At 35.0% G+C, this 21,557-nt stretch overlaps 1 protein-coding gene across 1 annotated transcript in view; it reads left to right on the top strand.

Moving 5' to 3' along the window:
- The window catches only part of CCDC141 (coiled-coil domain containing 141), a 254,579-nt gene that overhangs the window by 176,327 nt on the left and 56,695 nt on the right, over positions 1–21,557 (top strand). The window contains exons 10-13 of the mRNA XM_043990782.1: positions 508–649; positions 4,968–5,087; positions 13,407–13,598; positions 16,540–16,701. Of these exons, the coding sequence (XP_043846717.1) occupies positions 508–649; positions 4,968–5,087; positions 13,407–13,598; positions 16,540–16,701 (616 nt within the window). The remainder of the gene's footprint in view (positions 1–507; positions 650–4,967; positions 5,088–13,406; positions 13,599–16,539; positions 16,702–21,557) is intronic.

Consider the following 21,557-nt stretch of genomic DNA (forward strand, 5'->3'; position numbering starts at 1 on the left):
TATTGCTGAGAACTGGCATGCTGGTATTTACTTAAACATTGTACATTATTAGACAAGTTAATGCTTTGTTGATGGATAGATTCTCATTTCTTTTCCAAGACCACTTCATAAATGAAATCTTTCCAAAGTACCTATGGAAAAACTTCTTCCTTTACTTTGTGGGTCCTCATGCCATAAATGTCTTGAAGGGTTTTTTGAAATATGATAACAGGATAGCCTCTTAAAAAGATTAGTCATTGTAGTAAATTAGATAATTCACTTTGCATTTCCACAAACTATTAACAGCCATGCATAGCCTCCTTGGTTGGTCTTTTTCTATTTTAACAACATTTTGCCACTTTCATGGTTGGCTGATTTTTTTCCTGCAGGGTTGGAAACTTAAAACTTGAAGCTTTAACTAGATCCGATCTAACCTGAGACAGCAGATCTGTTTTTCCACTGCCTACTGTCAGCTGAATGCCTACATCAAGACAGAGATGAACTAACAGCTGGTTTGTTCCCATTTAGCTCTCGGATGGCTGGCATTCATGAAATGATGGGATGCATTCAGAGAAGAGTGGATCAACTAACCCAGCAGTGTTCTGCTCATAAGGAACTCGCTCTTCGGAAACAGCAATTAACTGCCTCAATGGAGGGATACCTAAGGAAGGTAGTATCATAAAATGTTTCCTCCCTAAATTAATGGTTTGGAATCAATTGCACTAATTGCTTCACCAGAGGTAGCGTTAGGTGTGCTTAATTCAATGCTACTAGGCTGTGTGTCAGCTATAGTAAATGCTTGGGGGAGAGGGGTGCCATTTCATCAAAACTTCCCCTTAATTAAGAGTAAATTCATCTCACACCAGGTAGTCTCCTGTTAGGCTTCACTTTGCTTTCTCCACAAGACCTATAAGCAAAGAACACGCAATAATTACACATGTAACCCAGCATTGTATCCTCTTTCTCCCATGACGGACATTCTTCTCTCAAAAGCAGTATGAACAATAAATGGCAACCATGTTAGACCATTCTGAAGGTTTATGTTAGTAGTCCCGAGAATCAGTAGTTCCTTTTGTTGTTTTTTAGATTAGATCGTCCCACTCGTCATGACCCCATTTGTGGTTTTCTTGGCAAAGATGCTATCAGGATTTCCTTCTCCATCTCATTTTACAGATGAGGAAACTGAGGCAAACAGGATTAAGTGACTTGTCCAGAGTCACACAGCTAATAAATGTCTAAAGCCATTGAAGTAAGGTTCTCCTGACTCCAAGGCCAGCATTTCATCCACTGTGCCACCTAACTTTCTAATTGGCAAAATGGTAGAAAAAAGAAGTTGCATTAATTTAGTGCTTCCTTTGAATCAACTGAGTTGATCTTCCTAACAAATCCTAGGCATTATTATATATTTTGCAGATGAGAAAGATGAGGCCTAGGCAGATGAAATGAGTGCCCATGATTATACAGCTAGTAAGTAACAGAATCAGAAAACAAACCAGGTCTTGTGATGTTTAGACAATTGAGCTTTCTACCACACCACAGGTTTAAGTAGCTGAATGCTCTTTTTCTTTACATTTATAATTACTTTAGTGAAATTAGATGTATGCTTTAGGTTCTCATGTCTAGAACTGGCATGAACTTCACAAGCCATTGAGTCCATCCTCCACATTTTACAGATTAGAAAACCAAGGCTCAGGGAAGTTAAGTAACTGCCCAAAGTCAAGTGAGCATAAGAGGAAGGATTTGAAACTCAAGTGCTCAGACTCAAAGTGTTCATTCAGTGAGTCACTGAATAATTGCCACTCTGCCTCCATTAATTAGAAGAATGGCCAGGGTACTCTCTCTCTCTCTCTCTCTCTCTCTCTCTCTCTCTCTCTCTCTCTCTCTCTCTCTCTTTTTTTTTGGTTGGGGCAATGAGGGTAAAGTGACTTGCCCAGGGTCACACAGCTAGTAAATGTCAAGTGTCTGAGGTCCTCCTGAATCCAGGGTCGGTGCTTTATCCACTGTGCCACCTAGATGCCCCCTCACTCTCTTGACTGAATAGCATGAGAGGCTCCATTCCATCTCCTGTTTCCAGGGACTCCTGAAACCAACAATTTTCCTCTCATTTGTAGAATCTACCACCTCATGACAGATAATAAAGATGTTGAAAACCCAGTAAACTCAACAGTGGTATTTATACCAAGGAATCTTGCTGTCTCAGCTAAGTCCCTTATGACCAAATGAGTAGCATTTCAGAGTTGTTCTTATTTGATACAACACCGATATGAATTTAGGCTTATAGAAAGAGGATGAGTAGGTTTCTCTTGAAAGGATATGCCTGTGGAGAAGCCCAGACTTTATTTCTGCAACTATAAAGATGGATAAGGTGTGCAGCTTCCTAGGTTGCCATCTTTTGTTATTTATTCATATGGTATAGAACCAACATGGAATAGTGGAAGAAGCTCTGGATAAGGACCCAAGGGAACTGAGTTAGATCCCCAGTTTGCCCACTTAAAGACCTGAGTTCAAGTCCAGCCTCAGACATTTACTACCTGTGTGACCTTTGGCAAGTCACTTAACCTGTGTGCTTTTATTGATGGGAAAAGGAAATGGCAAACTACTCCTGCATCCTTGTTGAGAAAACCTGATAGATAGTATTAACATGCTATGGTGTGTGGGGTCATGAAAAGTCAGACACAACTGAAAGACTGAACAACAACAATTACCCACAAAATTCTCATGTCACCTTATGCAAATTACTTCATTTCTCTGACCTTTTGCCTCCTTGTTTATAAATCAAAGAGGTTGGACTACATGGTCTTTAATATTCCTTCTACCTTTAAAATTCTATGATTCTAGTTCTTCATATGATGTCTTGAGCTTTTAGGAAATTCAGAATATAGTGGCAGGAGTAGGGCCACATCCCCAGGGATACTGCACTGTCAAGTTTGGGCAAATTTAGCAAGCTCTTCCTACTATTTGTATTCTAGTCAGATCACATGAGATTATTTTTCTTCTTTTTAGATTCTATTGCTTGATCCTAACCATCCTCTCTAGGACTGGAGAGAACAGCATACCTTCTGCATTCTGAAAGATTCACAATCTGGAGGTTATCGATGACTATTGCCCCTTTATATGATTTACTCAAGGAGACCCATCCCTATTAACAACAGAAAGCTGCTTCCTTAGTTCAGATACAAGGCTTATCATGTCAATAGGACACTTTCCCAAGGTTTATGGTTACAGCTGATTTGGGAAAGGGAGAGTTATTATGCCTTCACTGATAAGATCTATTAGCGATTGTAGAACATTGTCATAGCCATTAAGATTCCAGGGGTACCTCCATGCTACACTGAAAGATCAGAACAGGAGTACAGAAGGAAGTCTTCTAAGATAATTTTCATTTAATCATAGCTTCATTGAATCATCACTTAGTTCACATTATACTATACCAGACTGTTTTCTTATTCTGTTTCAAATTATCCAAGGCATTATACTCATTGGGCATCTAAGTGGCATGGTGGATAGAGCATTGGCCTTGGAATCAGAAGGACTCATATTCCTGAGTTCAAATCCTGCCTTAGACACACTTATTAGCTGTGTGGCCCTGGACAAGTCACTTAATCCTCTTTGCCTCAATTCCTCATCTGGAAAATGACTTGGAGAATGCAATGGCAAAGCACTCCATTATCTTTGCCAAGAAAACCCCATTTGAGGTCACGAAGAGTTGGACATGACTGTAACAACTCAACAACAACAAAAAGTCCATTCATTTGTTCATTGAATCATTCATTTGTACAACAAATATTTGTTGAAAATCTATAATGCCTAAACTACTGTTAGGAAATATGGAGGAAAAAAAAGTATTGCCCTCTAGGAACTTATACATTAATTTGAAGAGATAACATGTAAATAAGTTAGTTTGTTAACTAGGTCATTATTACCTCCTTTCCTCCAAATAGATTGTGGAACAAGTAAAATTTTTATGAGGAGGAAGAGATCTGGAAAGATCCAGAGCCTGGGTGCTGCTTGGCCTCAGTGGTGTTAGGTATCATAGGTTATATGGAAGTTAGGGTTCAAATTTCAGTTTTGTAATATACTAATATTTTGACAAGACTGTGATTATCAATTGATGAATCACTACATTCTAGACCTGGAGACAGATTGGAAAGGGCACTGGTTCTAGAGTCAGAGGATCTGGGTATAAATATGACCTCTGACATTTACTATCTGTGTGAGAATGGGCAAGTCACTAAATCATGGCACTTTAGTTGGGTCCCAGGGCTTTGGGGCTATTTTTTCATCCCCATAATCTTCTAAAGACAAATGCTCACACTGATTAATTCATGCCAGGCAAGTCCTACTGAGCATGAAGCCTTAGACTATATTATTTTTCAAAGGGCTTGTGTGTATGTATGTCTTTGTGCAGTTAATTAGTATGCGAATAATAACGGCACCATCAGTATGGTGTTGATTCCCATGTGTGCCAGTTAGCTTTCTCCTTTCCCAGGGTCCTTAGTTGTTCACTTGTTTTCAGTTGTGTCCAACTTTCCATGACCCCATTTTGGGGTTTCTTGGCAAACATACTGGAATGGTTTGCCATTTCCTTCTCCAGTACATTTTACATACGAGGAAACTGAGGCAAACAGAGTTCAGTGACTTGCCCAGGGTCATATGGCTAGGAAGTATCTGAGGTCAGATTTGAAGCCATGAAGATAAGTCTTCCTGATTCCAAGTCTAGTGCTTTATCCACTATGCCATCTAACGATCCATTGACTCTGGCCTTAATTTTGGTCACCTATCTCCAAAATGTTTGCTGTTGGTCTCAATGGGTAGTGGCTGAGAAGAATATGAACGAACCAGCACAAATGCATCCATACTACTATAAGAAGAGGGCTTTTAAAATTCAGTAGAGAATTGTTTCTCTTTATTCTAGTTTTCATGTACTAAATATGCATACTTATCTTTACAGATAAGTTTTTAAGATTATATGTCTTTTATTTCTAAAGGCAACAATGTCAGTTCAGAAAATCAGTCCAATACTTTCAAGTAGTATGGATCTTAGCTCCTGCCTTTCTGATTCAGAGCAAATTTTGAGCAAATACCTGGAACTAGATAGTCAAACTAAGGTAAGTGACATTTTAATAAACTTTGCTGTGATTATAGAATGTGTACAAATGGTAAAAAATATCTATAAACCTTAATCTCTGTTCTTAGTAGTTACATTTACAAATTAGTATCACTGCAACTAATGATCTTAAAATGTATGTGTATCTAAATATGTTGGTATCTCTGAATTTAATAAAAAGTGTTTGAGCTTATTATGGGATTCAGAATTTTCATCCTTTGCTCAGGGACTTTGTAACTTGTCTCTTCCCTTCCTTAATGGGAAGGTGTTAATGATATTTTGATAATGGTACCCTTTCGGAGCTGGGGTTGGGGTCTGGGAGGGCTATCCTTCAACCTCATTTGTAATTATCTATTGTAGAGAGCTACAAAGAAAATTACTACTCCAGTAAAAATCCAAGAGGCAGCTGGTAGACAGGCTCTGATGGCTAACAAAAGAAAACTTTTTTAAAAAAAAAATAAGACCTGGTTTTCATGTTCCTTCCCCACAGTAGTCATTGTCCCCCTTGAAGCTGAAATTGTACCCTCAGTGCTCCAACTTCTTTCACAAAAAACAATGGATATACTAGATCATGGCTAGTTCCCTTTACATACTTACTTTCTTTCAGCACAGACTACCTCCACTCTTCCCCTCAACAAGCACACTGGTGAGAGAATTGGGTTCCGTGTATGTGTGTGTGTGTGTGTGTGTGACATGTAGTGTGACAATGCAGCCTCTAGAGTATGAATTTTTAGCCTTTTTGTGTCATTGATACTTTTAGCATTCTAGTGAAGCCCATGGACCCCGTATCAGAATAATGTTTTTAAATAAATAAATTAAAATATATAAAATTACAAAGGAAGAGAATTGCATGGAACTAGTGATGAGTATACTTTTTTTCCTCAGTGGTTCATAGTACCTTTACAAAGATCTGATCATGTGTTAGGACTTAAAAATTTGATAGTTAAAAGAAGAAATGTTCAAAGTAGCCTTTCCAGATCACAATTCACTAAAATTATATTTAAGTGACCATAGAAAGATAGATTAAAAATTAATTGGAGATTAAACAACCTACTCTTTAAAAATGAGTGGATTGAAGAATAAATCATAGAAACAATCTATAATTTCATTAAAGTGGCAATAATGAGACAACATATCAAAACCTATGGGATACAGCAAAAGCAGTGATCAGAGGAACATTTATATCTAAATGCTTACATCAATAAAATAGAAAAAGAGCAGACTAATGAATTGGGTATACAATTAAAAACCTAGAAAAAACAAACAAAAAATCCCCAATTATGCACTAAATCTGAAATTCTAAAAATTAAATATATTAATAATATCAAGTATAAAAATATTGAAATAATAAATAAAACTAGGAGTTGGTTTTATTAAAAAACAATAAAATAGATAAACCATTGTTTAGTTTGATTTTTAAAAAGAAAGGAAAAAACCCAAATCAATAACATGAAAAATGAAAAGGGTAAAAAAGCATATTATTATATTAATAGATGTAGGAAAAGTTTTTGATAAAGCACAATGCTCATTTCTTTTAAAACTACTTGAAAGTATATGGAGTTTTCTTTGAATTGATAAAAAGCATTTATCTAAACCATCATCAAGTGTTATTTGTAATGGGGATGAGCTAAAAGAAGCTTTCCCAGTAAGATCAGGTATGAAACAAGGATTCCCATTGTCACCAATATTATTCAATATTGTATTGGAAATACTAGCAATAGCAATAAGAGAATAAAAAGAAATAGAAGGAATCAGAATAAGGAATGGGATAATTAAACTATTTCTTTTTATAAAAATTATTTATTTATTTATTTATTTTGCGTGGTAATGAGGGTTAAGTGACTTGCCTAGGGTCACACAGCTAGTAAGTATCTAGTATCTGCAGTCGGATTTGAACTCAGGTCCTCCTGAATCCAGGGACGGTGCTTTATCCACTGCATCACCTAGCTGCCCCCAAAACTATTTCTATTTATAGACAATATGATGGATGATATACTGAGAAATCCAAAAGACACAACTAAAAAGTTAGTTGAAACAATAATTTTAGCAAAGTAGCAGAATATAAAGTAAATCCACATAACTCATTAACATTCCTATATATCACAAACAAAACCCTGCAAGAAGAGATAGTAAGAGATGCCCCATTTAATATAACTCTAGCCAGCATAAAATACTTAAAAGTACACCTGCCAAAACACACTCAGGAATTATACAAAATTATTTTTTAAATTTTATACCAATACAATCAGATTTAAATAATTGGACAAATATTAATTGTTCATGGGCAGACAGGACCAATATAATAAAAATAAGAATTTTACTTAAACTAATTTATATATTCAACATCACCCAATTAAATTACCGAAAATTATGTATTGAATTAGAAAAAATAATTACAAAATTCATTTGGAAGAACAGAAAGTCAAGAATATCAAAGGAATTCATGAAAAAGAATGTAAAGGAAACAGGTTTACCAGTACCAGATATTAAACTATATTAAAGGGAAGTAATTATCAAAATTATCTGATACTGGCTAAGAAATAGAAAGGTAGGTCAATGGAACAGAGTGGACATACAGCAGAAAATATAGTAAACTTGTATTTAGCAAGTGTAAAGATTTAAGATTTGGGGATAAGGGAATTCATCATTTACTAAAAAAAAAATGTTGGAAGAACTGGAAAGCAGTATGGCAAAAAATCATCATAGACCAATATCTTATACCATCTAGCAAGATGATGTCAAAATGGATATATGACCTATATATAAAAAGAGATATTACAAGACAATTTTAAGAACTTGGAACATATTACTTGTCAGACTTATGGATAGGCAATTTATGAATAAACAAGATATAAAGAGCAGAGTAAGGTGTAAAATGGATAATTTTAATTACATTAAATTAAAAAGGTTTTGTACAAATAAGACAAATATAGCCAAGATCAGAAGAAAAGCAGAAAATTGGGGGAAATTTTTTATAGATAGTTTCTTAGATAGGTCTCATATCTCAAATATATGAAGAACTTTGTAAAATCTATAAGAATGAGAGTCATTCCCCAACTGATAAATGCTCAAAGAATATGAACAGGCAGTTTTTCAATGAAATAAAAATAATTTTTAGTGATATGAAAAATGCTCTAAATCATTATTGATTAAAGAAATGCAAAATCAAACAACCGTGAGATATCATTTTATGTCTACCAAATGGACCAAAATGATTGAAGAGGAAAGCAACAAATGTTGGAGAGAATGTGGAAAAATTAGGACACTAATTCATTGTTGGTGGAGTTGTGAACTGATCTAACCATTTTGGAGAGTAATCTAGAATTATGCCCAAAATAGGTATACTACCATTTGACCTAGCAATACCACTACTAAGTCTATTTCCAAAGATAATTAGGAAAAAGGGAAAACAACCTCTACATTCTAAAATATTTATAGCATCTCTCTCTGTAGTGGCAAAGAACTGTTAAATGCAGGGATGCTTGCCAACTGGGGAATGGCTGAACAAGTTATGATATATTATTGTGATAGAATACTACTGTGGGGGCAGCTAGGTGGCACAGTGGATAAACACCAGCCCTGGAGTCAGGAGGACCTGAGTTCAAATCCAGCCTCAGACACTTAACACTTACTAGCTGTGTGACCCTGGGCAAGTCACTTAACCCCAATTGCCTCACCAAAAAAAAAAAAAAACTGAAAGGATAGAATACTACTGTGCTATAAGAAATGATGAACTGACTTACCTTAGAAAAACATGGATATACTTGATGAAATAATGAAGAGCAAAATGAACAGAACCAGGAGAACATTTTATATAGGAACAGCAATATTGTCTTAGAAACAATTTTGTGCAAATTAGTCATTTTGACTATTATAAATACCCAAATTAACTATAAAGGACATATGAAGGAAGATGCTATCTGCATCCAGAGAAAGAATTGAAAAAAGTATGTATAGAATGATTTTATAAATATATGTGTATTTGTGTCTAATGGAAACCATCTCTTTGGTAGATAGGATGGAGGGAAGAATAAAGGGAAAAAGAAAGAAATTTACATAATAACTTTATTATATATTTAAAGGGAATAGCAAGTTGTACACAATAGATTTGCAGTTTCTTGTGAAATAATCTTTTTTTTTTTTTAGTGAGGCAATTGGGGTTAAGTGACTTGTCCAGGGTCACACAGCTAGTAAGTGTTAAGTGTCTGAGGCTGGATTTGAACTCAGGTATTCCTGACTCCAGGGCTGGTGCTCTATCCACTGTGCCACCTAGCTGCCCCGAAATAATCTTTTTTTAAAAAACTATGTTATGGAAATGTTTGTTTTATTCCATAAATTAAAAATAAAATAAATTTTAAAATGTTAAAATTACAAAATTATGAAAGAATCCAATTATATTTAAGTACAATTATCATTTTTTTTAAGTTCATGGACTATAAGGTAGGAAACCCTACACAGTACTTTAGAATACATATATGAATATTATTACAAGTGTACTAGTATATCCCTTCTGTTCAATTCAATAAACATTTATTAAATGCCTGAATGTATAGCACCATGACTTTATGCATGACTGGCAAATCTGAGTTATGAATACCTAGGTTGAAATCTCACCTCTGACACAAACTGGTTTCAATACCCTGGGCTAGTCATTTAAACCCTAGGAAACTCACTAAATGCCCCACGATAATCTCACTAAGACTTGAAGTTGCACAACACTTTTTTCAATAGTTGAGGCAGTTTTCTCACTGGAGCTTTCTTATAACATTATAAGTCTGGGCCACTAACTTTCCAAGTGTGGGTGCCATGAGATCAAAATGATCAATTTCTAATCTGGTGAATATTGAGAGATATAACCCATCCAAACAGAAGATCTATGAGGAGTCCTCAATAATTTTTATGAGTATAAAGGAACTCTGACATAAAAAAAAAAATGAGAATTGATGGTCTAGACCAAAAGGAAAATAAAAACTATAAAGCACTCTACTGGGTCTTAGAGATACAAAGATGAAAAACAAAATAATTACTTCCTTCAAGAGCTTAGAGTCTAGATAAGAGAATGAAATATATTCCTGGGGGCAGCTAGGTGGTGCAGTGGATAAAGCACTGGCCCTGGATTCAGGAGGACCTGAGTTCAAATCTGGCCTCAGACACTTGATACTTACTGGCTGTGTGACCCTGGGCAAGTCACTTAACCCTTACTGCCCTAAAAACAAAAACAAAACAAACAAACAAAAAAAGAAATATATACCTGAATAGTTATTATAATATACATATAAAACAGATCAGATTGTACAGTAGGTTAAACTCTATCCAGTAGGGACCTAGGGTTGCCCAAACTGCAAGAATATATGTAAAGCGGCTAAAGTCTCCACCGTGGAGAGTAGGCTGATAGTCTTGGATCTACTACCAGTATTCTAGCAGTGGGAAGAACATTTAAAAATCAGGATAGTTATGATTGGATGTTGACTCCTTTATTATCCTATTTTTAAGAAAGGTGATGGCTTATATTTATATCAATATTTTACACTTTAGATATTTGTAGTCTTTTATGGAGTTCAACATAAAAGTCACTTTTCCTCCTCATTCTAAAGGGGAGAGTAACAATACTATCCTCTAGCTATAAAAACAGCTACTCTCAGCCATTAAACACTGGCTACACACACACACACACACACACACACACACACAATTGCAGGTAGCAAGCAGTCGTATTTATCAGAGCAAACCATGAAACAAAGCAGAAATTATAAAGATTAGAGCAGAGGCTTGAATACAGAAGAGAATAAATCAGCTCTTCTCAAGAACAAGATAAAATTAATAAATGAGAGAACAGTCTAACTTGGGAAAGTCTACTCTTAGCTGTCTCTGGGGATGTAGACATTGGGAATCAAAGGATATATTTGGGGCTTTCTTGTTCAAATCCTGCTTCATACTCTTTTAATCTATAGTCTCTTCCCACTCACATCATCATAGATTCAAATGTCCCAGTCAGTCAGGAGTCATATCTTCCTATGGGGAAGCAGGATGCAATATCACGGGGCTATCCTTCAGGAAACTGAAAGATTCTTGTATATTTTTCTAATTACATATAAAATAATTTTCAAAATTCATTTTCAAAATTTTGAGTTCCCAATTTTTTACTTCCCTCCCCCTCCCCCTTCCTTCAGAAGGCAAGATTATACATGTGCAGTCATAGAAAATATATTTCTGTGTTAGCCATGTTGCAAAAGAAAACACAGACAAAAAAAGAAAAAGAACAGAAAGTTTTTGAAAGTTTGCTTTGATCTGAATTCAGGCCCCATCACTTCTTTTCCTGGAGGTGGATGGCATTTTTCATCATAAGTCTTTCAGAATTTTCTTACATCATTGTATTGCCGAGAAGAGACGAGTCATTCACAGTTGATCATTGTACAATATGCTGTTATTGTATCCAATGTTTGGGTTCTGCTCCCTTCATTTTGTATAAGTTTATGTAAGTCTTCTCAGGTTTTTCTAAAAGCATCCTTCTCATCATTTCTTATATCATAATAGTATTCCATAACAATCATATACTACAACTTGTTCAGCCATTCCCTAATTGATTGAACATCTTCTCAATTTCCAATTCTTTGCTACCATGAAAAGAGCTGCTATAAATATTTTTGTACATATTGTATAGATCCTTTTCCTTTTTAAAAACATCTTTTTAGGAGGCAGCTAGGTGATACAGTGGATAAAGCACCAGTCCTGGATTCAGGAGGACCTGAGTTCAAATCCGACCTCAGACACTTACTAGTTGTGTGACCCCAGGCGAATCACTAAACCCTCATTGCCTCACAAAAAAAAAAAAAATCTCTTTGGGACACAGATCTAGTATTGCTAGGTCAAAGGGTATGTGCAGTTTTATAGTCCTTTGGGCATAGTTACAAATTGTTCTGCATAATGATTAGATCACTTCTCAACTCCACCAAGAGTGCCCCAATTTTTCCATATCCCCTCCAACATTTGTCATTTTTCTTTTGTCATATGGATCAATCTGATAGGTGTGAGGTGGTACTTGAGTTGTTTTAATTTGTGTTTCTCTAATCAATGATGATTTAGAGAATTTTTTTTCACATGACCATAGATAGCTTTGGTTTTGAACTGAAGGATTCAACTGGGGGGTGGGATTGGGGTGTGAATAATGCTATATTGCAATTTAGAACACTGTCAAGTACATAGGAGAATTTATAGTGACTTAAAGCATTGTCACCCTTAATGAGTTTTTGCAAAACAGCTTAAAAGAGGTAAGATTTTTCTGTGAAATGATTTTGTTTTAGATGTCTTCTTTTAGAGATCTGTGCCATATCTCACCATATTTTTAGTTGGGGTAGATAGGAAGTAAGGATGAGAGGGAATAATCTTGTCTCTGTTTCCTATAAAGTGTTATTATGAAGTGACTCTTGTAATGAAAATTACCTTCCTTTCAGTGAGTACTAAGGAAGAATATTAAATAATCAAAGCTATTCCTTGTGGCAAAGGAGAGTGAAGCTTTTGCCTGTTAAGAGAATCAGGTTGTTTCTTATAGTTCACACACACACACACACACACACACACACCCCTCTTCCTTAGAATCCATTCTTGGCTACTATGCTCTTTCCAGAGGAAACATGAGATCCCTGATAGCAACAGTATCTATTTATCAAATCTGTCATTCAGTAGAGTTCACATGCCAGACATACATTTCACTCACTGATGAGTGTCAGAAGTAAATATAGCTCACTGTTGTCAGCAAGTCTGTGAAATGGACTAAATGTTTTAAGCTATATTCAACCTATGGATTGATATCTAACATTTTCATCCTACAGTTGTTTAAAACCCTTCTGCCTCTGCTCAACTTCAGTTTCAAGAGGTAGGGGAGACTCATTGAGTTAAGTGCGAAATGAAAGAACAATTCTTGGATGGAAATTAGAAAAAACCAAAACAATTATTTAAAACAATGTTAGGTCAGTTTGAAGAGAGTAATCATAATACTATTATTTCATATTACATAGGCTAGTAGGCTTTAGCCCTGTAAGGACCTAGAAATAATCTTGCATCTCACATTATAAATAACCATTCTTTTATCAATGATATAAACAAAAAGGGGGGGTAGTCAATAGGAACCACAGACAAATTATGGCTTATTTAAAAGTGTTTTTTTTTTAAGTTGTACCTTTCACAGGGAAGATTCTAAGTACCAAATCAGTGCCTAAATTTATAATATCTGTACAGGCATATTCAGAAGCTATTGAAATGTTCATTTTCCTGAATCCCATTGTCAACCTGGGCCTACATACTTGTACTTATGCCTTCACAGGAGACATTACATGAATTACAATCATCTGTGAAAATCATGGAAGAAGAAGACACATTTGAGCCGGCCGAGGCTGCATCCCTGTTTACTAAAGCTAGACTAATAAAGGAAGAACTGGATATGCTTGTCAGAAACATCACCTCCAAGGTGCAAGTTCTCCAAACTCACGTGGCATTTCTAAAGTCATCAGATAAGGTAAAGTATTTAGTAGTGACTGCTAATATCCTCTAACAATCTCACTTCCTGCCTCATATATTTCCCCTCTATGAATAGTTATAGTTGTGTTTACCTGAATGGAAATCCTTCTCACTGGATAATGTACACAGTTATATAATAAACAGATAATATTTTATTTTAGGGGGCTCTAAGGTATGTGTCCACCAATCAAAAACAACAAAAAAAAACTGAAGGGGGTGTTATTTGTATTATTAAATAGGTAATATACTCTAATCTGTATAAATTCTCTGATTACATATTTGAATATTTCAATGAACTGTGATTTTCTTGATACCAATAACAATAGCTCAGTGCCTTAGCATACAGATATTCCTTTTAGCCAAAATAATTCAACAAAATAAAGTATCAGAACCTTTTCTAATAACATTCTACAAATAATTATTTTAAATAAATCATAGTATAGTAGAAAGAGGGACACAAAATCAACTGAGGCATGCCTTCCTCTGACATTTACTACTGTAAGTGATCATTTAATTTTAACCTCTCCTTCATCTGTAAAAAGGGATTAGTAGTTATCTGTAATATGTACTGAGCCTCAGAGAGAGGTTAAATGACTTGCCCAATATCACACAGCCAGTAAGTGTTGGAGGCAGGAATCTAACCCAGATTTCTTAACTCTAAGCTCAGCACTCCAACCATGATATCATACCATAGTACATAATGTCTATGCCACACATTTGGCAAATAGCAGATGTTACTTTGTGTGTGTGTATGTGCACATGTATGTATACATATACAGACATACATACACATCCTATACATACACACATAAGTGCATGTGTGTATATGTGTTTATGTATATATACATCCACACACACACATATGTACCTATCTTCTCATTCTGAATGCAGGTTCCTTAAAGGATAGGATTTTGTCTTCTGTATCCTTGTATGCCTAAAAACATTTCACATGTAATAAGTGTTCAGGGTGATTGTTGTTGATGATAAAGCTGATTTTTACACTGAAACATTATAACATTATCTACTTTAGAGATTGGATACAATTGTATACAAATATATAGAATTTGACGTAAAGTAGATTCCATTTAATGCAGGTTTTGTTACTGAAGTACCAAAAATCACTATAAGGCAAGATCACAGAAGCAAAATCTCATAACTTGGACTCCCAAAGATAATCTATAGGACTCTCTAGCATTCTTAAAACCTTTAGAATATGCTCTTTCACATCAGAACAAGTGATTATTACAATATGGGGTCTGTCAGCTTGAGTTTCAAAAGAGAAAATAATTGTAAAATGCTTAGCACAATATCTGACGCATAGTAGGCATTAATAAATGCTCTTCCATTTCCCTTCACTCATATCATAAATAATGAATAGAGAAGCAGATGATACACCTTTCACATGTGTGGGTTGGAGATTAATTCTTAACCAAACAAGGGATAGAGGCAATTACAAAAGATAAAATAGATAATTTTGACTACATATTATTGAAAAGATTTAGACAAAATTAAGTAACTTAGAGAAGTGGTTAATGAGGGGGAAATCTTTTAATCAAATAATTTGGTTTATGAGAGATACAGACAACCAGTGGAAATATATAAGACCAAAAGGCATTCCCCAAGAGATAAATTGTCAGAGGATATGAACAAATAGTATTGAAAAGAACAATTACCAACTATTAACAACTATATGAAAGAAAACTCCATATCACTAATAAAAAAGAGAAATACAAATCAAAAGATCCTTGAGGTTTCACTTCTCACAAAGTAGATTAGCAAAAGATGGAAATAGTCAATGCTGAAAGGATTGTATGGAGAGATAGGCACACTATGCATTGTTGGTGGAACTAGTAAAACTATTCTGAAAAACAACTTGGAATTATGCAAATAAAGTAACTAAAATGCCCACATACTTTGTCCCATAGATTCCACTGCTAGGCATATACCTCAAGGAGGTCATTAACAAAAAGAAAGCTTGCATATACAAGAAAATATTTATAGAAATGTGTTGCAGTGGCAAAGAACTGGAAACAAAGTAGATACCAAATAAATGGGAAATCATTAAACAAATTTTAATACATGAATATAATAGAACATTATTGTGCTATAAGAAATGATGAATATAATGAATACAGAGAAACATAACAGGGTACAGGGAAATCTAGGTAATGTAAAAACAACTTAAATCAATACGTTTTTTGGAAATATATGGGTATAGAAGGACCATACTCATGAATCTCCGGGAATGTTTTTCCCCTTAGGTTTAATTTTAGGTTTAATAACTAAAATTAATAAGTAGCATTGTGTTAAACCTTTTGGTTGTAGTTTCAGCACAAAACTGTGTTTCTTATGGTACTGTTGGTGTCAGCCTCAAGAATTCAGTACCATTTACATGAAGTATTGGTTAGTATGCAAAGCAATACAGAAAATTAAGATTTATTTTCACTACATTTATTAAAAGCCAGCCCTGGGATTCCAAAGTAATGTTCTTTTACTTAATATTCATTTTTTTTCCTCTGGCTTTGGCTTCCCTACATTTGTATTTCTGCCTCACTCTAAATTATATCGCTACTTTGTGATATTAAGATGATCTGTGACAGGAATTGACCAAATTGCTGACAGTTTAAGAAAAATCACTAAAAAAAATCTTTTTTTTGGCTGTGCTCAGAAGGTCTTAGTGGGTAATAAACTTGTCAGTTCCATCGAGAGCCCACAAGCCGTCCTGTTTGCCAGCTGCCTAAACAGGTTCCTGAGCCATTGCAGTTATGTGGCATATTCAATAATGATACAAATGTAGTTAAGAAAGATGCACTCCTGAAACGTGTCATGTTGATTTGTTTTTCTTATATAGATGTGAAGGATTGAATTTGAAGGATTTTGTTCTTTTTTCAAAGAAGTTTCAGTGTCTTGATTAAAAAAGTATATTCCTTCTTTTTCAGGTAGAGGAGCTGACTAGGAGCCTAAAGGAGATTTTCAAAACTGAAGTGACTCAACAACTCCTGCCTTGTGTGGAGTCTCCTGATAGCCAGTGGCAATTGTTTTTAAATGAGAGTTTCTCAGCCCAAGACCTGGGACTTGAATTGCTGAATTTAATAAATATGGTGAGAATACATTATGAGTCACACCTTCTGTAAAGATTACTCATCAGAATCATTAAGGGAAAGGAAAGTCACTCCTTGTTAAGTCAATGTTGGATCTGAGAAGATGCTCAGCAGTTCTTCTGCCCTAACCCTCTGGAGCATCCCTGGAGGCCGGCTTTTATACAGTCTCTTTGTTTACATCCTGTGCTTTGGATATCTTAGCCAGAAAGGCTTTATATAAACCCCAAACATAATCAACATAATTGTCACTATTACTAGATATCTAAAGCACTTACTGTGTATTAAGCATTTTGCCAGTGTAAGAAAACGGGGCAGCTAGATGGCGCAGTGGTTAAAAGCACCGGCTCTGGATTCAGGAGTACCTGAGTTCAAATCTGGCCTCAGACACTTGACACTTACTAGCTGTGTGACCCTGGGCAAGTCACTTAACCCCCTATTGCCTGCAAAAAAAGAAGAAAAAGAAAAAAGAAAACAAGGCATCCCAGTGGGGAAGACAACACATACACGGGTATTGAAAAGGGGAGAAGGGAACCTGCAGAGGGTCATGATAGGGAGATGACTAAGAAACTCACCCATCAGCATAGGAATGCAGGGGTTTGAACCAGCTTCTGGAGGAGAGGAGGAGAGATAGTGTTTGAGGAGAGAAAGCATGGTAGGGAGATAATCAGGAAGTCTGCCTTTTAAAGCATGAATAAGAATTAATGTTATTTTTATTTAGGAGTCCAAATTCCAGCTACAAGGTATCATTGAAATTATAATCTAAGGAGCTTCCTGTAGTACTTTCTATAGTTAAATCCCTAGAATAAAGCCTCAGGTTAAGTTACATTATACAAAATCCTATAATGTGGTAAGTTACCTAGTAGTAGCTTCTGATGTATTAATTTATCTAAATCAGAAATGAGGTATTGGAGACTTATAGAATCTTAGTTGGAAATAACTTTAAAGGTCATCTATTCTAACCTTCCACCAAATAAAAGATTTCTTTCTATAGCATTCCTGACAGGTGATAACCTAAATCCTGCTTGAATACTTCCAGAGACTGGAAGTTCACTATCTCAAAAGGTTGCCCACTTATTCATCATTTAAGTATTTAATGTGTGCCTCACACTCTGTTAGGCAGTTGGAAAAAACCCTTGTTGGAAAGGTCTAGGTGTTTTAAAATTTTTTTGTCATGTTCAACAAAAATCTGCTTTTCTGTAACTTCCAACCAATGAGTCAAGTTTCTACCCTCTTGAGTTACATGACACAAGTCTACTTTCCATAGTCTTTCACTGAGAAAAGAATTTGAAATAAAAAAATAAAGTCCTTTAAATATTTGAAGACTATGTTTCTGTTTCCCCTTATTCAGTAAACATTTATTAAGTCCTTACTATGTGCTAGGCACTATGCTAATCACTGGGGATACAAGAGAAAGACAAAAAAATCCTTGCTTTTAAGGGGTTCACAATCTAGAAGGAGAGACAACATACAATTGACTGTACAACTAGCTTATACAGGATAGATTAGAAATAATCAATGAAGGGAAGGCACTAGAACTAAAGGGGATCAGGAAAGGCTTCCTGTAAAAGATGTTATTTTGGCTGAAACGTGAAGGATGCCAGGAGGCCGAGAAGTCCTCCACTGCCTCTGCTGGCACTACTATTGCTACCCCCCTCTCCTCATTCCTATTTCTCACTGCTTCAGCCTTCTCAGCCATTCCCAGCTCTATACTGCTGCTGGGACACTTCTTTTGGCTAAGCCACCTTGATCTTACCTTTATTCCCACTGATGTTATGGAATCTCTTTTTAAAAAATCTTCAATATTCTTTTTCTTTTTCTTCTTTTGTTTGTCTTTGATTCTTTGGAAGCCCAATAAATTCAATTTCTCCAAAATATCTGAAGTATTCCCAGATTTTTGCCTTAGTATTTTCTTCATGAAGTCAATCAAACATTCAACAATAATTTATTTATAAGCCTCTACTTGATGGAAGGCCTTCTGCTATTTGCTGAGGATACTCAAATGAATGTGTGATATCTTCCTGCATCATCATCTTCATTGTTAGCACTTATATACCATCTACTAAAATAAATAAATACACACATGCTATTTAGCATCTACTATATTTATATAGCATCTACTATTTGTCAGGCACTGTGCTGAGCACTTCAGAAATATTATATTTACCATTATTCTTATTCAATCTTCTCAACAACCCTGTGAGTATTCCTTCCCTTGATGGAGATCACAACTCATGTATGCCTGCCTGTATCATCCGCTCTTGCTCATTTACTTCCCTAAATTTCAATAAAGCAGCTTTGTCTTGATTTTGTGAGGATACCAGTGGAACACAAGGTCAGACCATTGATTACTCTCTGCCTCTAGCTATGTGACTATCTTATTTTGTTTTTCACTCATACATTTTCTTGACCTTTTATGACATCTTTACCCTAGGTCACTTGTCACTTCTATAATTCCTTGTGTATGTAAGATTGTAGAAACATGCTCAAGTCTACTATGTGCTACTCCATTACTCCTTAGGTGATAACTCATTCTCAATTTTGTGGAGGCTGTAGTGTTCGGTGACTCATGACCATAATAACTACACTACTAGAATATTGATGTTAGGAAGATGGGCCTCTGTTTCATGGAGAAATTTCAGATTATTAAAGGAACTTGGCAGTTTCCCAGAGGCAATTCATACTGTTCCTCCTACAGCTCAATTCTAGACTGAATTTGTTGACCAATTACATTATCTATCCAAACACACACACACAAGTACACTGAATAATGAACTCTGTAGGTTGTCTAGATAATCTGAAATATATATGTATACACACATATATACATACATATATGTGTGTATGTATATATGTATTTGTTTATATACACAAATATATATATACATATATATGTGTGTGTATGTATATATACATGTATATATATATACACACATATATTCAAGATTTGAAATCATTTTGACAGCCTGGAATTCTGGGCCAAAAAAATAAGAAATTCAATACGAATACACATACATATATTCTTGAAAAACTTTGTTTTTCTGTTTGGATGGTTAGACCCCAACCAAAACCAAGGAAAAGTAGTCCCTACATTTAAGGAATTATTGGAAGATATTATATATAAAGAAATAAGTGTTTACATGATTATCTGAGAGTACAAAAAACTAGAGACATTGACAGTCCTTATTTCTTCGATTATTTCTTACATGAGACAATTTCCAGAGCCTTTTCCTCCTGATCACTCTCTTCAGATGCTCTCTGATCCATTAACTTCCTTCATAAAATGGAACATATGATTTAAACATAATATCCCATATGTATACTTACCAGCATAGAGTAGGTCAATTATTTTTCTCTATTTAAACTAGGAATTCTTAACCTGGGATCCATGAATCCCTGAGGCATCAATGAACTTGGATGGGAAAAAAGAGCTATTTTCACTAAAGTCTGACAGAAATTTAGCATTTCTTTCAATTATTTGAAAACACCATTCTGAGAAGGGGTTCATAGGCTTCATCATATTGCCAAAGGGTCCCATAATAGGAAAAAAAAACATTTTAACACTTTTGATTCTAATTCTATTTTTCCAAGATTTTGCTAACTTTTTAATTCTTCTTTTAAGCAGCTATAACACAGCATTAGCTTATAATTAGTTCATAGTCAACTAAGACCTCTAAATGTTTTTCACATGAATGGCTGCCAAGACATGTCTCCTCCTTACTATGTTTGTGAAACTGAGATTTTTAATCTAAAGGAAGAACTTTGAATTTATTCATACTAAATTTCTTTTTATTGTTTTTGTCCCAGAGTTTCAAGCTGTCAAAATTATCTCAAATCTTGATTCTGTTATCTTCTAATTAATATTCTCTTATAACCATGCCTTCCATGTGAGATAATGCCAAAGGCAGAAACTTGTGCACTTTATGGAAGACTATTTTCTATGTTGACCTCAGATCATTAATGTATATATTTGGGGTGCAGCTGAGGGACTATGAATGTAAAATATCCCTCTCTCCACTCCAATAGTCACCAATTTACAATAGGCAGTTATATCCCTTGGACATTTTAATGACATTCTAAATGGTCCAAAATGCCCAATCTTATCCTCTTCCAATTTATATATTTTAAAATGCCAAAATTATTTTTCTATCCTAAGCCTCAGTTTTGTTATCTGCAAAATCAGACATTAGGCCTCATTGACCATGAAGGTCCCTTGTAGCTCTAAGTGTATGACCACATCTTCTCTATTGACTTTTATATATATAAGTTATAATACAAACTCCTTAGCCTTGTATTTAAGGCTCTTGACATTCTATCACTAGGCTACCCTAATTCCCTTTGCATACTTTATCTTGTGCAGTTGATCTTAGAGGCCACTTAATCCAGTCAATAATCACTTCTACAACAACCTCAACTTCAATCAGTGATCACTCTATGGTTCTGATTATTCAACTAATTTCAAATCTTATTCTGTCATATACCATATCTCCCAAATTTGTCCACAACTAAAGCATGAGACAGAGAGAGAGTTAGAGAGATAGATACAGACATATTAGGTTAAACTGACATGACCTATTTTTAAAGAATGGATGCTGGGATTTTAGTGATCATTGCTTCCCTTTATAAATGTCATTTCCTTAATATCATTTTTAGAATATTATTTAGGATAGAAATCAATCTCATTGGTCCATAGTTTGCAGGCTTTATTCTCTTCCCTCTTTTTTTTTTTGAAAATTGTAACAGTTGCCCTCCTTGAATCCTTTCCATCTTTCAAAGATCATCAGTTGCAGCTCAATAATCATAGCTGCCAACTCTTTCAATACTCTGAGATGTAATCCTTTTGGACCTGGTGACTTAAA

The sequence above is a fragment of the Dromiciops gliroides genome, chromosome 3 (assembly GCF_019393635.1).
Source record: "Dromiciops gliroides isolate mDroGli1 chromosome 3, mDroGli1.pri, whole genome shotgun sequence".
NCBI lineage: Eukaryota > Metazoa > Chordata > Mammalia > Microbiotheria > Microbiotheriidae > Dromiciops > Dromiciops gliroides.